Genomic DNA, 17,061 nt, shown 5'->3' on the forward strand with positions numbered 1-17,061 from the left:
CTCCATCCTTTTTCTTTCTTTGCAGTCGAGTACCCCGCTCTGACATCTTTGGCTTGCATGATAGAGACTTCAGCCTAACACGCCTCCCTGGAAAAGTGCCCAGGAGGTTCTTGAGCAGGTGCTGGGTTTTAGGAAGCCCCTCAGACACCCTGCCTCTGCTCATTAAAAATTATCTGGAGCTGGCCGGGCACGGTGGCTCACACCTGTAACCCCAGCACTTTGGGAGGCCGAGGTGGGTGGATCACAAGCTCAGGAGATGGAGACTGTCCTGGCTAACACGGAGAAACCCCGTCTGTACTAAAAATACAAAAAATTAGCCGGGTGTGGTGGCGGGAGCCTGTAGTCGCAGCTACTCGGGAGGCTGAGGCAGGAGAATGGCGTGAACCCGGGAGGCGGAGCTTGCAGCGAGCCGAGATCGCACCACTGCACTCCAGCCTGGGCGACAGAGCAAGACTCTGTCTCAAAAAAAAAAAAAAAAAAAAATTACCTGGAGTTGCTCACTGAGTGCCAATTGTGCTGCTAGCATTGCCGGCCGAGGGTTCACAATGACACTGTGTTGCTGGCCATTCCTTGTCATGGTGGTGCCTTTATGTAACAGGATCTTCACTTTACATACAGATGAGATCACGTCTGGCTTTGTCATTGGGTTAAAAAGTGCCCTTGATAGTTGTGGCAGTGACACATACTACCAAGGAGTCCTACAGGTTTGCAGTTTAGAGGGTGCTCATTAGTGTCTGGTGGACAGGATTTACATTTGGCTTTTATGTCTGTACTGGATCTGGTGGGGTTTTTTACTTCCTTCCTTGATTCCCCCACTATGCCCCCACTTTTTCTTTCTTGTTTTCCTTTCCTTTCCTTTCCTTTTTTCTTTCTCTTTCTCTCTCTCTTTGCTTGCTTGCTTGCTTCCTTCCTTCCTTCCTTCCGTCTCTCTCTCTCTCTTTCCCTTTCCCTCCCTTCCTTCCTTCTCCTTCTTTCTTTTGGAGCCAAAAATTAATTTAAAAGATGTCATGTCATGTTTTAACTTAGGAAGCCTTTTCTGGTCACTTGGGGTGTTCATCTTAGAACACATGCTATCATCGACGAACCTCTTTGAATGATCAGAGGAAATAGATTCAAGTTCTTACCATAGACACAACTGGGCACAGACATCAAAAGAGCTCTGAAATCAGGGCGTGCAGAGAGCCCCAACACCCACACACCAGAACCCAGAGGTATCCCTGCCTGTGATTTTTAATTTGACAGTAGGTGGCAGAGTCCTGGGAGACGTGGGAAGAGGCCATAAGAGAATGCAGACATGGGAATGGATTAATCCAGAGTCCAGCCATGGTCTGCAGGTGGATCTCCCTGTCTCGGCCTGCTCACTTACAAATGGGTGCTCATTTACAAATCGGTGTGAATCACATTTCATCTTTTGTGAGCTCCTTAGTTTCCAAGAAGTACAATTTTCTCATGTGTTTCTTGGACTTTATACATATGCCTCCAGAGTTTGAATCATGCAAAGATGCTGCCACTTAAAAACCTCTTTCCTACAAACTTATACCCCTCCGATCCTGGTTTTCCTGTGAATCTCAGCCGGGCACGGTGGCTCACGCCTGTCATCCCAGCACTTTGGGAGACTGAGGCAGGTGGATCACAAGGTCAGGAGTTCAAGACCAGCCTGGCCAAGATGGTGAAATCCTGTCTCTACTAAAAATACAAAAATTAGCCGGGCACGTTTGCAGGCACCTGTAATCCCAGCTACTCAGGAGGCTGAGGCAGGAGAATCGCTTGAACTCAGGGGGTAGAGATTGCAGTGAGTCGAGATGACGCCACTGCACTCCAGGCTGGGGGACAGAGTGAGGCTCCATCTCCAAAAAAACAAAAAAATACTGTTAGAAGAATGGAAAAAACGATATAGATGGAGAGAAAATATTAGTAATCTGATGTCTGATAAAGAACTCATATGCTGAATAAACACCAAACTTTTAACATTCAACCTTTGAAAACAAAGAATCCAACTAAAGATGTAAATGATTTGAAGACATTCACCAATGAAGACACGCAGAAATACACATACATTCACCAATGAAGACACACACATGAAAAGATGATCACCATAATTATTCACTAATAATGCAAATGTCAATAGCACTAAGATTCCTCTACCCACCTAGTACAATGGATAGAATTCAAATACCTGAGAATATCAAATTCTGGAGAGGATGTGGAATTCTCATTCATAGCTGGTAGACAAGAAAAATGTTTCATTCACTCTAGAAGGCCTTTTGGCCCTTTCTTATGTAGTAAAACATAGACTTACCTTTAGATCCATCAGTCGTACTCCTAGGTTTTACCTAAGTGAATTGGAAACTTTGGTTCTCACATGGAAGATCGTGTACACGAATGTATATAGTAGTTTATTCATAATCACCAACAAAGATGTCCTTGAAGAGGTGAATGGATAAAACCAATGGTACTTCCACAAACTGAAAGTGTATTCAAAGTTCAATCTACCCTCAAATATTCCAGGACAGGAAATTTTGGAGGCCAGTTCAGCCAAGTGGCAAGGGAAAATGAATCACCATCTTAACTCTTCCAATGCATCCAAAATGGGCAATTGTTTAACTCATTCTCCCAGGCTCGCTCTCCTAGATTCATAAACAGATGAAGGCACCCGAGCACTCATGAAAAGAATTTGTGAGGCAAGTGTTCACACATATCACAGCAAATGTCATAAACAGATAATCACATATCCAACACAACAGTGGATTAAACGAACAAGCCGCCTGTATGCATGGAATAAAAATACGATTAAATGTTAGAAAAAAATTCAATTCTAATTCCCTGCATACAAGATAGACTAGAAAAAAACATTCAGTCATGGCAATGGGTACAGGCAAAGGCTCTGAAATGAATTCTATGTAAGTACAAATTAACAATGTTTAGCAAACTAACATTAAAAGGAACTTCCATTTCCTCAAATCGGCAGCAAGCATACATAAATGTGAAATGTCAGAAGCTCTGCCATTCACGGCAGTGACAAGTCGTTGACCTATGCTGTCACCACTACCACCTACATCTGCAGTGAATATGAAAATGAAAAAGAGACAGCTATGGATGTCAAAATGAAAATGAGATATGAAGACTGCTAAGAAATAGTATTTGTTAAGTATATGATTATCTACATAGAAAATTCAAAGGAATAGACACATTGAATATTCAAATGAATAAAAGACTTCAGAAAACATCATATAGAAGGTCATTACAGCAAAATCATGAGCCTTGCCACACAAAAGCAACTTAGTGCATAAAATAGAAAATAGAAAATGTATCATTCACAGCAGCATTAAAATCCAAAATGGAAGTAAGAAGAGCCTAACAAGACCTTCATGGAAGCAACTGTGCAAAGTTGCTGATAGACTCAGGAAATAATCTCAAGTAAGTGGATCTGTATACCATATTCCTTGATGGGGAACAGAATATGGCAAAGATGTAAATGCTACTTAAATACAGAGTGAGTGCCTTAACTGTCATTGCCAAAGTGACAACCAAGCTCAGGTTGCTGTGCTCTGCTCCCCAAATCAACCCCGGAAAAATATGGAAGGGAAAAGATTAAAAAAAAAAAAAAACATCAAAACAGAGAAAGCCCTGGGGATGACTGAAGACTGTGCTAAACTAGTACTTGTGTTTTGGGTCCAGGGAGCAGCAGGGAAATCGAGGAGGTCTGTACCCTGCATAGATGGCAGATTACAGGATGGATAGGGGAAAGTGTTTAACATTCTACCCCACATCATTGCGCAATCTGAGGCAGCACCACAGAATCTGATGCCAGTAGCCCTGGGGTAATATCACGACACCAGGAAATTTGAGTTGATTGAGACACTATGGCTCCAGAGTTCTGCTAACAACCACCTGAAACAAACTTAGTAGGAGAAGACCAGCCTTCCAAAAAATTAGTATTTTAATGGAATATAAAGAATGAACTAGGAATAGAATAGTATGTGTGAAGGCCACATACTATGAGTAGATATTAATAAAATATGTGTGCATATTTATAGTATAAAGTCTACAAATACAAATGAATATGTATCTAAAGATATATACATGTAAGTATATATAATTATACATCTATGATATAAAGATATATATGCATGTATATATACATATAAGCATAAATGTACATAATGTCTAAAACAGGTATGTATATAAACGTAGATATAAACAAAATGTACATATACTATATCTAATGTACACATACAATGTAAAATTTATTACCATATGAATGAGGATTAAAATATGAAAATCACTAATCTGGATTCTGCTATGTTCGATACCTTCAAAACACATGGCTTCTCCAAATCTCTTGCTGCTGCTCAGCCTCTTCCGTGTAAAAATAAATCTTTTAGGACAAAAGGTTTGCAAAGTCTAGCTCTGGCTGGGGAGGAGCCCCCATGGGAAGGTGTGCATCTTCTCTCAGAGGTCCTACAATCACAGGTGCTGCAGCCCCCCAGGGAGCATCTAGCCTTGGACCCGCAGCCATTCTCTGCAACGCGTGCAGCTGGACCAATGCCCAAAGGTGACATAAACGGATCATCTCCCACCCATCACCTCATCGAAGAGCCAGGAGCCAGGAGGAGAACCCTCCTGAGTAGAGACTGAAGGTCCACCCTCCCCTGTTGTCACCCCGACCACACCCCTCCCCTCACTGCCACCTCATGCGACTGGGAGTCAAAGACTTGGTCTGAGAGGAGCACACCCAATCGGCAGAAAATGGGGATCCAGACCCAGGTATCAAGGTCAGGACCCTCTGAGGGATGACTGAGGGCCCTTATCCCCATCCCCACCCTTACTCCACCAGAACCCGGTTCAGCCCCTACTGTCAACCCAGGGAAGCCCCAGGCTTACAGGCCGGATGTGACGTCACTGACGCGCGCACTGGGGGTCAGAGAGAAGGCAGAGGCCTCCTTCTGAGGGGCGGCTTCATACCGGTGGAGGGAAGCGGGCCCAGGCTCTGTGAGGAGTCAAGGTGAGGTGCTGAGGGAAGACTGAGAATGCCCCCGCCCCAGATAAAGGACCCGAAAGAACCAAGTGCCTTCTCTGCTCCCAGCCCTGGACCACCCGGGGGCTGATCTGGGGCTGACTTGTGAGGCTGGGCCGACCCCCTCCCTCCGCCACTCAAGCTGCTGGGCACTCTGGAGTGAGAGCTTGGTGTGACCAGGGCAGGGCTGGTTAGGAGAGGGCAGGGCCCAGGCTCTGCCGGGCATCAAGGTCAGGACCCTGAGGGAGGGCTGCCCCCCCCCCACCGAACCATGACCTACAGCCCCAGGTTCCCCAGCCCCATCCTCAGCCCCACTCAACACCCCACCCCACCCCACCCTAAACTCCACCCCACCCCCAACTCTCCCGCGGCAGAATCTGGTTCCACCCCTGTTGGCAACCCAGGGAAGCCCCAGGTGCCCGGATGTAAGGCCAGTGACTTGCACGCTGGGTGTCAGAGAGTAGCGGGGGTCTCGCTGTGAGGGGTGGGTCGATATCGGCCGAGGGAAGCGGGCCCAGGCTCTGTGAGGAGGCAAGGTGAGACCCTGAGAGAGGACTCAAGAACACCCACCCCAGATAGAGGACCCCAAATAATACAGCACGGCCCCTGTGCCAGCCCTGGACAACCTGACCTGGCGGTGTCGGGGTTATCAGGTTGGGCCCAGGCTCTGACTGGCATCAAGTTCAGAACCCTGAGGGAAGGCTGAACGCCTCCACACCCCTAACCCAGCCACCACCACCATGACCTACAGTCTCAGGTTCCCCACCTCCATCCTCACCCCCCCACTCCACCCCACCCCCAAGTCTTCCGTGGCAGAATCCGGTTCGGCCCCTGCTGTCAACCCAGGGAAGCTCCGGGTGCCCGGATGTAAGGCCTCTGACTTGCGCACTGGGGGTCAGAGAGACGCAAGGGCTTGGTTCTGAGTGGTGGCTGAAGATCGGCAGAGGGAAGCGGGCCCAGGCTCTGTGGGGAGGCAAGGTGAGACGCTGAGGGAGGACTGAGGACGCCCCCACCCCAGATAGAGGGCCCCAAATAATCCAGCACCACCCCTGCTGCCAGCCCTGGACCACCCGGGGGCGGACTTCTCGGGCTGGGCCACCCTTCGCCACCCCACCGCTTAAGCCCCAGGGGACTCTGGGTCAGAGCTTGGTGTGACCAGGGCAGGACTGGTTGGGAGAGGGCAGGGGCCAGGCTCTGCCAGGCATCAGGGCCAGGACCCTGAGGGAGGGCTGAGCCCCCACAGAGGGAGTCACTGCCCCTGCAGTCAACCATGGGAAGTTCCGGGCATGGCGGTCAGGGAAGCGGATCCTGATATCTGCATCCTGGGCTGACCGAGGGAAGGGGCTTGGTATCGTTAGCATGGCCGCGGGAGAATAGAGGGAGGGCCCAGGTCCTGCTGGGAGACAAGGAAGGCCTGAGCGGACCCAGTACCCCAGGACAAGGGGCCCACCCGGCCCCTATCTGAGACCGAGGCCCCTCCTCATTCAGCCTCGGGAATCCGACAGATAGAGACTCAGGTCCACAGAGGGGTGGGGCCCAGCCCTCTAGGAGACCAGGGAAGGAACAAGACGGAGGACAGAGGGGACCTTGGAGTCCAGCTCAGTGGGGATCTTGGCCTGGGTGATCCCGGGCACGGTGGCCACATGTGGTGCATTGTGGCTGGTGGGATCGGGTGTCAATGGGGACAGGGCTGTGGTACGAGGAGTGGGGCCTCAGGTGAGCAGAAGGAGGAGTCCCAGAGGCCTGAGGAAGGATTCACCAGACCTCTCATCCCAGACCTAGGAAACCTGCCCCTGCTGTCAGTCTTGGGAGGCCCCAGGCAGGACTGTGAGGAAGGGAAGTGCCCCCTCCACCCCCAACACACACTTTCTCAAAGAGGGTCTAAGGGAGAAATTGGCTTTGGTCTGCAAGACTCATCTCTGGTTCAGCAAAATGGAAGGGGCCAGATTCTGTCAGAAGCAAATATGAATACCTAGAGGACACCGAGACCGACGAGGCCCCCTGAAACCTGCTCTTTTGGTCAGCCTTGGGTATCTCATGCATGAGTGACCATGAGGTGCCCCCTCACTTCTGCCTCCCAGGTCTCAGGGAGGTGGGGGCCTTGGTCCGAGGAGTTTCCTCAGCTCAGCAGAGGGAGCCACACCTGGTCAGCACAGGGTGGAATCCAGGGTCTTCCAGGAGTGACGGGGAGGAAGTTTGGTGAGGACTGAAGGTAAGAAGTTACCTCCACGCTCTCAAAAAAGAAAGGACCTCACAGACACTGGTGTCACCTGTTCTCAGCCCCAGGTGGCCCCAGGCAGGAATGGCATGAGGCATGCTCTCATTTCTCCCATCGTGACTGGGGGTGAGAGGTCTCAGGGAGGTGAGTACCTTGATCCCAGGGGGCACTGAAAGATTCAACAGAGGGCTCCACACCTGGTCAGTAGAAGGAGGACTCCCAGGATCAGCAGGACCTGAGGTGTGCCCCGTTCATGAGAAATGGTGGTACCCCCAACCCAGAAAGAAGCCACCCCACAGAGTCCAGGTGAACTCTGTTCTTAGATGTGGGGGCCGGGGGGGGGGGCTGATCAGGGATGGTGCTAAGTGGCAAGCTCACTTGTACCACGGCAGGAAGTTGAGGAGCCCTCAGGGGATGAGGTGTTGGTGTCAAGGGAGATGTCTGCTCATCTCAAGGGTTTGAGGGTCGAGGAAGTAGAAGCCCCAGCAGAAGTAAAGATGAATAACCCACAGGAGGACTTTGGAACACCCACCTCATACCTGAAGGATTCAGCTGGTGGGGTCAGCCGTGGACACCCCACGCAGGGGTGACAGATGTGGGGCCTCCTCACCTCTGTTTCTGGATCTCAGGGAGGTGAGGACTTTGTTCTCAGAGGGTGTGTGGACAAAACAGGGAGGCACTGTGTTCAACAGACACAGTGGTCCCAGGATTGGAGAGCAGTCCAGGTGAGGAACCTAAGGGAGGATTGAGGGTACCTCCAGGCCAGAGAAACTCTCAGATCAAGAGAGTTTGCCCTGCCCCTACTGTCACCCCAGAGAACCCAGGCAGGACTGTCTGCTGAGGTCCCTCCTTTATCCTGGGATCATTGGTGTCAGGGAGGGCTGGCCTTGGTCTGAGGGGGCTGCACTCAAGTCAGCAGAGGGAGGGTCCCAGGCCCTGCCAGGACTCCACATGCAGACTGAGGGGACCCCACTCACCAAACACAGAGGACCTAGCCCCACCCTGCCCCTTCTGTCAGCTGAGGGAAGTCGCTGGGTGGATGGACTCCCCTCACTTCCTCTTCAGGTGTCTCCTGGAGATAGGGCCTCAGATCAACAGGGGGAGGGTTCCAGACCCTGCAGGCATCAAGATGAGGACCGGGCAGTATCCTCACCCCAGGACACATGGACCCCATTGAATTTGGACATCTCTTACTGTACTTCCGAGGAAACCCTGGGCAGGTGTGGGCAGATGTTGGTTGGGGCATGTCCTTCTGTTCCATATCAGGGATGTGAGCTCTTGATCTGAGAGCTTCTCAGGCAAGTAGAGGAGTGGATTCCAGTCCCTGCCAGGAGAAAGGTGAGGGCCCTGATTGAGCGCAGAGGGGACCATCTGCCCCAAAAGTGTGTAGAACTCAAGAGTGTCCTGCCCGCCCTCTTGACAGCACTGAGGGACCGGGGCTCTACCTGCAGTCTGCAGCCTAAGGGCCCCTCGATTCCTCTTCCGGGAGCTCCAGGAAGCAGTCAGGTCTTGGTCTGAGACAGTGTCCTCAGGTCACAGAGCAGAGGAGGCCCGGGCAGTGTCAGCAGTGAAGGTGAAGTGTTCACCCTGAATGTGCACCAAGGGCCCCACCTGCCCCAGCACACATGGGACCCCATAGCACCTGGCCCCATTCACCCTACTGTCACTCATAGAGGCTTGATCTCTGCAGGCTAGCTGCACGCTGAGTAGCCCTCTCACTTCCTCCTTCAGATTCTCAGGGGACAGGCTGACCAGGAGGACAGGACCCCCAAGAGGCCCCAGAGCAGCACTGAAGAAGACCTGTAAGTCAGCCTTTGTTAAAACCTCCAAGGTTCGGTTCTCAGCTGAAGTCTCTCACACACTCCTTCTCTCCCCAGGCCTGTGCGTTCTCCATCACCCAGCTCCTGCCCACGCTCCTGACTGCTGCCTTGACCAGAGTCATCATGTCTCTTGAGCAGAGGAGTCCGCCCTGCAAGCCTGATGAAGACCTTGAAGCCCAAGGAGAGGACTTGGGCCTGATGGGTGCACAGGATCCCACAGGCGAGGAGCAGGAGGCTACCTCCTCCTCTGACAAGGAGGAGGAGGAGATGTCTGCTGTTGGGTCATCAAGTCCTCCCCAGAGTCCTCAGGGAGGCGCTTCCTCCTCCACTTCCGTCTACTACACTTTATGGAGCCAATTCGATGAGGGCTCCAGCAGTGAAGAAGAGGAAGGGCCAAGCACCTCGGTCGACCCAGCTCACCTGGATTTCATGTTCCAAGAAACACTGAAATTGAAGGTGGCTGAGTTGGTTCGTTTCCTGCTCCACAAATATCGAGTCAAGGAGCCGGTCACAAAGGCAGAAATGCTGGAGAGAGTCATCAAAAATTACAAGCACTACTTTCCTGTGATCTTCGGCAAAGCCTCCGAGTTCATGCAGCTGATCTTTGGCACTGATGTGAAGGAGGTGGACCCCGCTGGCCACTCCTACATCCTTGTCACTGCTCTTGGCCTCTCGTGTGATAGCATGCTGGGTGATGGTCATAGCATGCCCAAGGCCGCCCTCCTGATCATTATCCTGGGTGTGATCTTAACCAAAGACAACTGCGCCCCTGAAGAGGTTATCTGGGAAGCGTTGAGTGTGATGGGGGTGTATGTTGGGACGGAGCACATTTTCTATGGGGAGCCCAGGAAGCTGCTCACCCAAGATTGGGTGCAGGAAAACTACCTGGAGTACCGGCAGGTGCCCGGCAGTGATCCTGCGCACTACGAGTTCCTGTGGGGTTCAAAGGCCCACGCTGAAACCAGCTATGAGAAGATCATAAATTATTTGGTCATGGTCAACGCAAGAGAGCCCATTTGCTACCCATCCCTTTATGAAGAGGGTTTGGGAGAGGAGCAAGAGGGAGTCTGAGCACCAGCTGCAGCCAGGGCTGATGTTTGTGGGGTCAGGGCCCCATCCAGCAGCTACCCTGCCCCATGTGACATGAGGCCCATTCTTCACTCTGTGTTTGAAGAGAGCAATCAGCGTTCTCAGTGGCAATGGGTGGAAGTGAGCATACTGTATGTCATCTCTGGGTTCCTTGTCTATTGGGTGATTTGGAGATTTATCCTTGCTCCCTTTTGGAATTGTTCAAATGTTCTTTTAATGGTCAGTTTAATGAACTTCACCATCGAAGTTAATGAATGACAGTAGTCACACATATTGCTGTTTATGTTATTTAGGAGTAAGATTCTTGCTTTTGATTCACATGGGGAAATCCCTGTTATTTTGTGAATTGGGACAAGATAACATAGCAGAGGAATTAATAATTTTTTTGAAACTTGAACTTAGCAGCAAAATAGAGCTCATAAAGAAATAATGAAATGAAAATGTAGTTAATTCTTGCCTTATACCTCTTTCTCTCCCCTGTAAAATTAAAATATATACATGTATACCTGGATTTGCTTGGCTTCTTTGAGAATGTAAGAGAAATAAAAATTGAAAGAATAATTTTTCCTGTTCACTGGCTCATTTATTCTTCAAACACGCACTGAGCATCTGTTATTTGGAACACCCTGGGTTAGTAGTAGAGATGCTAGCTGAGCCAGACCCACCCCTTTACCACAGGGTGGTAAGTCTAGGAGCTACAATCCTAAAATTAAGGTGGTGCCATGTCCTCTAAGAACTAGAGGAAAATAAAACATGGGTGAGGGTTTGGGGCTCTAGATGACAGCGGTCGAGTGTATATGCCCTGAGCCAGGGCCTTTTGGGCTTTGGGAAGCTGCAGTTCCTTCTGGGGGAGGTAATTCTATTGAAGCTGGGTGGTGCCAGAGCCAGATTCTCAGGGGACGAGAGAAAGGCCTGGAATGGACAACTGCTCAGCAGTTCCTTTTGGATAGTGGATGAACAGAGAAGAGTCTCCACCTGGGGCAGGAATAGAAGGAAATTGTCCCGCGCTCCTGTCTCGGTGCAGTTGAACACAGTGCAGGGCCTAGGTGATGGATACCTATCATCTGCAAGGGTTTCCTGCAAGATGAGGGTGAATCTCCCAGAAGGGAAGCCCAGAAGTCATTGGCCAGGTGCTTTTCTGCCTGTCTGGGAGAGCCAGAGTTGATCGTATTTAAAAGGCATTCTAATCGAGTTATCTCAGGTGGGATTTGACCAATTGTAAGCAAAGGCTAGATTTTGAGTGTTAACAAAATAAGTGAAAACAGTGTCTTGGATCAAAAAGCAGGTGGGAGAGAGGAAAGGAGTTGATCCTCGATTCAAATTCTAGGAGCTTTGAGCTGCATTCAGCTGCACAAGACTCCAGCACACCCAAATTTTGAAGTACATTCGCTAAGAGGAAATACTTAATTTTCTTGACGAAACTTCCTGTTTGGGCTGATTATCCCATGTCCTATTGAGCTGTATATTCTCTGGTAAGTCTTGGAGAACAACAACATTTACGAAATCCCAGAGTGCTAGGGTCTAGGGTCAAATAGTATTAGATATGACAGCCATACACCATTCCTTAAACTTCTTTCTTAATGCCAGGCCCTGAGCCAGATGCTTCACTTACATTGCACACACTCTAACTGTCCTAGTGGAAGGGCCTCATCATACCTGCTTCACAGATGAAGAACCAGAGGCTCACAGAACTTGGGTATTTCCCAGGATCAGGTGGCTAGTAAGGAACAGAGCTGGAGCCGGATCCCTGATCTGAATTCCTCTAGAGCCCATGCTGCTCCCACTCCCCTGAGCCGGAGGCAGACCTCCTCACTGGTACTTCATTTCTCTTCTCAGCAATGCATCATGTCTCTCAAGTAACAAAAAGAAGGACCCTGAGGCCAAGGTACTAAATGCAGGCCTAAAGAAGGTGACAATGAGCATCAAATACAATTTGGGGATGGCATGCAGTGGGTCCCCTGGGAACTGTCTGCTGGGTGCTGTCTGTTGAGCGCCTACTATGAAACAGGTTGTAGGGGCGCCTACAAATGCTCATCCACATCTTTTATCTTCTCTTTCCTGGGCACAAGGGACGAATACATAATCAGCACTTCTGTCTGGCACCAGCATGTTCCCGTGTCACAGTGCCCTTCCCCGGTCACTATCGTGTTTCCTCCCTTCTGACTCTGCGACCTGACCTACTGCTTGCTCTTCACTGTTGCCTCCCCTGGAGGCTGGGCAGACCCACCTGCCCTTCCCGCAACATGGAGCATTCCTGGCCCTTGAAGGAGTCCCCTGGTTCTCGCACGGCTCGCCCTCAGTCCAGTCCCACAGCCGCGACCATTCTGGACGGTGACTTTAGACACTTGGTCCTCCCTCCCTGGGAGATTTCTACTCTGTGTATTCCCAGTGGGCTGTAAGAAGAGTCCAATTTGACCCACAAGCTCCTGGTTGGGTTACAGCCCCGAAGATTGAGAGAGTGTTTTCGCAGTCAGTTGCATATTTGCAGTAGGATTTTACTGTTTGTTATCTGAAGCTGGGGACAGAACACGCAAACAGATGGATGGTGCTCAGAAATTCCCCTCCTAAGAGGTAGAAGAGGAGCAGCCATTTCATGAAGCTGAATTCTTACAAACCCTGGGCTCCTCCCAGGAGGTGAAAAATGGTTTCATGGCGGACATGCCAGCTGGAGTTTCAGAAGAATAATTAACCAGCCTTTCACTGCTTCCTATCTGGCATCTGTCCCCAGGAACATGCCGGCTTTCAGCGTGACTAGTGGCACCTATACAGGTGTTCAGGTAAGAACAGTCATATGGGGGGTAGCAGAGATGATGGGTAAGATTCTGCCCCTGCATCAGATCGAAAGAGGAAATCCTCAGCTTCCTGAGATGATAGATGGTGTTGCAAAGGGAAGTGCAGAAAATGCTATGGAGTGAAGAAGGTGAACTCTCCATGCTGACCTTACAGGATCCTCTTCAAATTAGGTGGGTTAATGTAGCGATCCCCACCCTTCCTGGCACCAGGGACAGGTTTCTGGAAGACAATTTTTCCATGAGCACGGGTTGGGGGTGGGGCATTGTTTCCAGATGATTCAAGCACATTACATTTATTGTGCACTGTATTTCTACTATTATTGCATACTCACCACCAGGTAGAATCAGTGGGAGCCCTGAGCTTGTTTTCCTGCAAATAGATGGTCCCATCTGGGGGTGATGGGAGGCAGTAACAGATCATCAAGCATTAGATTCTCATCAGGAGCACGCAACCTAGACCCCTCACGTGCGCAGTTCACAGTGGGGTTCCTGCTCCTAGGAGAATCTAATGTCGCCACTGAACTGACAGGAGGTGGACTTCAGCTTCACTTGCTTGCCCAACCACTCACTTCCTGCTGTGCAGCCCAGTTCCTATCCATGGCCGGGGGTGTTGGGGACCCCTGGGTTAATACGTTTGAAAGCATCTGTAACATAGGAGATACGTTGAGCATTTCAAGGCAAATCTGGTCTTCTCAGAAACTTCTCTAAGAAACAAACATTGTTGTTGTCACAACAGTTTAAAGTTAGTGTAAAATGTCCTCTACTTCTAGCTGTGTTCCAAGCTGTTGCTTCTCCAAAACCACGTTCTCTGGGGTTTTGTTTTGTTTTGTGAGACAGAGTCTCACTCTGTTGCCCAAGCTGGAGTGCAGTGGCAAGATCACAGCTCACTGCAATCCCTGCCTCCCAGGCTCAAGCCATTTTCGTACCTCAGCCTCCCAAATAGCTGGTATTACAGGCATGCACCGCACGCCTGGCTAATTTTTGTATTTTTAGTACAGACAGGGTTTCACCGTCTTGGCCATGCTGGTCTTGAACTCCTGGCCTCAATAGATCTGCCTGCTTCTGCCTCAAAAAGTAGTGGGATTACAGGCTTGAACCACCACACCTGGCCCAAACCCAGGTGTTTTAAATTTCTCAGATTGACTTCGGGCCTTTCAGCTTGTCTGATCTAATTAAAGATCTAACTTTTGATTCCATCAGTATTATTTATTGTTTTTCTAAAATTTCTGAAATCCCAATTTCATTAATTTTTCTCTTCTTGTCTATATTATCCCCATCGTTTTGCTCACCTTAGGTTTAATTTCCTTTTTCTTTTCTAGTTATTTAAGATCAAAGTATACATATTCGAGTCTTTTGTTACTTTCTAATATAAACATTTCAGTACATAAAATTTCCCCTAGGCACATTTTAGCTAAATTGCAGATATTTTAAAACATCACATTTCCATTTTTATTTATTTGAAAATATTTTCTAACTTTCCTCAAGAATTTTTTAAACACGGATTAGTAAAAATGTGTTATTTTAAAAATACTTAAGGACTTTACAGATATTTCCTTTGTTATATTTTGAATTACATTCCATTATAGATTTTAAAAAGGTACTTTGTACAATTCCAATTATTTTAAATTTTTATGGGTTGTTTTCTGGTCTCTTTTGGTAAAAATTCCACACACACTTGAAAATATCATATAATCTACTGTCGTTCTGAGGAGTGTTCACTAAAATCTAATCAGCTCAAATTAGTTCTTTGTTGTTCAGCTCCTCCTACACCCTTGCAGAATTTCTGTCTACTTCAATCATTTACTTGGACTGTCGCCATCTCCAAATATCATTGTAGATTTGACGATTTATCCTTGCAGTTCTATCAGATGCAGTTTCTTGCATTTTGAAGCTCTGCTTTTATGTGAATTAACAGTTAAGATTGTTATGTCTTCTCCCCAAAAGAAACCTCCTCCAATTGCAATTCATTTATAGCTGTACCCACCACTGCACGCCAAACCCTGAAAGCCACTCATCTGTACTCCATCGTTTCAGTTTTCTCTTTCAGGAATGCCAGGTAAACAGAATAATAGAATATGTAACTGGTTGAGACTGGCTCCTTTCACACAGCAAAACACCTTCGAGTTTGAAACACATTGTTATGTGTATCAGTAGTTCATTCTTTTTCATTGCTGAGAAGTATTTCATAGTAAGTAAGGATGCACCAAAATTTCATTTCCCATTTACCCATGGAAATACATTTGTATAATTTCCAGGTTTTGGCAAATATGACTAGAGCTGCTATAAACATTCATGTACATAGGCTTTTGTGTGAACATAAATTTTTCTTTTTCCCTTAGGTGAAATCGCTGAGTCACATGGCATGTGTTCATAAGTAATTACCAAATCATTTTCTGCAGTTGTCCCGTTTCATAACTGCCACTAGCGATGTATGAAATTTCAAGTTGTTCTTCATCCTTGTTAGCACTTAGAAGTATCTCGTTAAAAATTTCAGTCATTTTCAAATATGCGTTATGGCATCCGATCATGGTTTAATTTGCATTTCTCTAACAGCTGTGATGTAGAATAGTTTTTCATGGGCTTATTTGTCATGCGTACGTCCTTTTGGGTGAAATGTCTATTGATATGTTTTGCCCTTCTAAAAAATATGGTTGTTTGTGTTAAATGAACTCATGGGAGGCCATTGTTTTGCCCTAATCTCTGGCCCCAGGCCCCAGCAGAACAGACAAAATCAGAATAGTGTCCCTTGTACTAATTGCCATTCATCAAAGTGAACATTGAAACGGGCCAGTTCTCAAAAAATTAAAAACAGAATAGTCACAGCAACCAATAACAAGGAGCCCACTGTACCTGAGCAGGCATGATAAGAAAGTTTTCTCTGCTTTAATCCTACAAGGAAATCAACTTTGAAATCACCAAACCACGTTTTGTTCCCTGTTTCTACTTTTTTCAGTGCTCTTCTGCCTATAAGCCAACGTCTTTTGCTCAACACATAGGGACACTCATTCAAATTGACAGAGAGAAAAAATGCCCATTCAAGAATCATAAAGAAAAGCCAGTTAGATCTTTGAACATAATTTGGTGAAACTTTGTGTTTTGACATGTATTCTAAGTTTTGAGATTTTAGGAGTCTTTATACAATTTTCATAAAAGGCCTTTGGTGTATATATGATTTGCAAATACTTATGAATACTTCGTTTGGCTTTTTAGTCTCTCCTGTGTCTTTCTCACAGCAAAAGTTTTAACTTTGAGGAAGTCTAATTTATTGTTTCTTTTCTTTATGAATCACACTGCTGGTGTCATGTTTAAGACCTCTTTGCCTCACATCAGGCTACTAGTATCTCACCCTGTGTTTTCTTTAAAAGTTTTTTGTTGTTGTTGTTTGTTTGTTTTTTGAGACGGAGTCTCACTCTATTGCCCAGGCTGGAGTGCAATGGCACGATCTCGGCTCACTGCAACCTCCGCCTCCCTGGTTCAAGCAATTCTCCTGCTTCAGCCTCCCGAGTAGCTGGGATTACAGGTGTGCACCACCACGCCCAGCTAATTTTTATATTTTTAGTAGAGATGGGGTTTCACCATGTTGGCCAGGCTGGTCTTGAACTCCTGACCTCGTGATCCGCCCACCTCGGCCTCCCAAAGTGCTGGGATTACAGGCGTGAGCCACCGCACCCGGCCTTCTTTAAAAGTTTTATAGTATTTCATGTAACATTTGGATCTGTGATCCACTTTGAGTTAATTTTTGTATAACATGTGAGGTTTTGGTCAAGTCATTTTTTTAACACATGGATGTTCAATTGTTCCAATACCACTAATTGAAAAGACTAATATTTTTCCAATAAATTGTCTTTCTCCCCTTCTAAAACCTCCATTGCTATATTCGTGTGGGTCTATTTATGGATTCTCTGTTTTAATCCATTAATCTATACGTGTATCCCTTAGAAAATTCCATAATGACTTAATTGTTTTAGGCTTATGCTAAGTCTTAAAATTGAGTGGTAGGATTTGTTCAATTACTCTGTGTTTTGAAAATTGTTTTAATTATTTCAAAACCTTTACCTTTCCATATGCTTTTTGAACATATATACATATATATGCTTATATATATAAATACATATATATGCTTAT

General features: G+C 47.5%; 1 protein-coding gene across 2 annotated transcripts; it reads left to right on the top strand.

Annotated features, from left to right (window-relative positions):
- The first annotated feature begins 4,940 nt into the window (after positions 1 to 4,940).
- Positions 4,941 to 10,745, top strand: LOC116812127 (melanoma-associated antigen 9). 2 transcript variants are annotated; one of them, XM_032757806.2, is made up of 3 exons: positions 8,664 to 8,808; positions 8,967 to 9,037; positions 9,113 to 10,745. In XM_032757806.2, the coding sequence occupies exon 3, from the start codon at positions 9,179 to 9,181 to the stop codon at positions 10,124 to 10,126; it is 948 nt and encodes a 315-aa protein (XP_032613697.1). In that variant the 5' UTR covers positions 8,664 to 8,808; positions 8,967 to 9,037; positions 9,113 to 9,178; the 3' UTR covers positions 10,127 to 10,745. The 2 variants fall into 2 exon arrangements, with proteins under 2 accessions (XP_058297673.1, XP_032613697.1); XM_058441690.1 differs by lacking the exons at positions 8,664 to 8,808; positions 8,967 to 9,037 and adding an exon at positions 4,941 to 5,005.
- The last annotated feature ends 6,316 nt before the right edge of the window (positions 10,746 to 17,061 follow it).

The sequence above is a fragment of the Hylobates moloch genome, unplaced genomic scaffold (assembly GCF_009828535.3).
Source record: "Hylobates moloch isolate HMO894 unplaced genomic scaffold, HMol_V3 SCAFFOLD_7, whole genome shotgun sequence".
NCBI classification, from domain to species: domain Eukaryota; kingdom Metazoa; phylum Chordata; class Mammalia; order Primates; family Hylobatidae; genus Hylobates; species Hylobates moloch.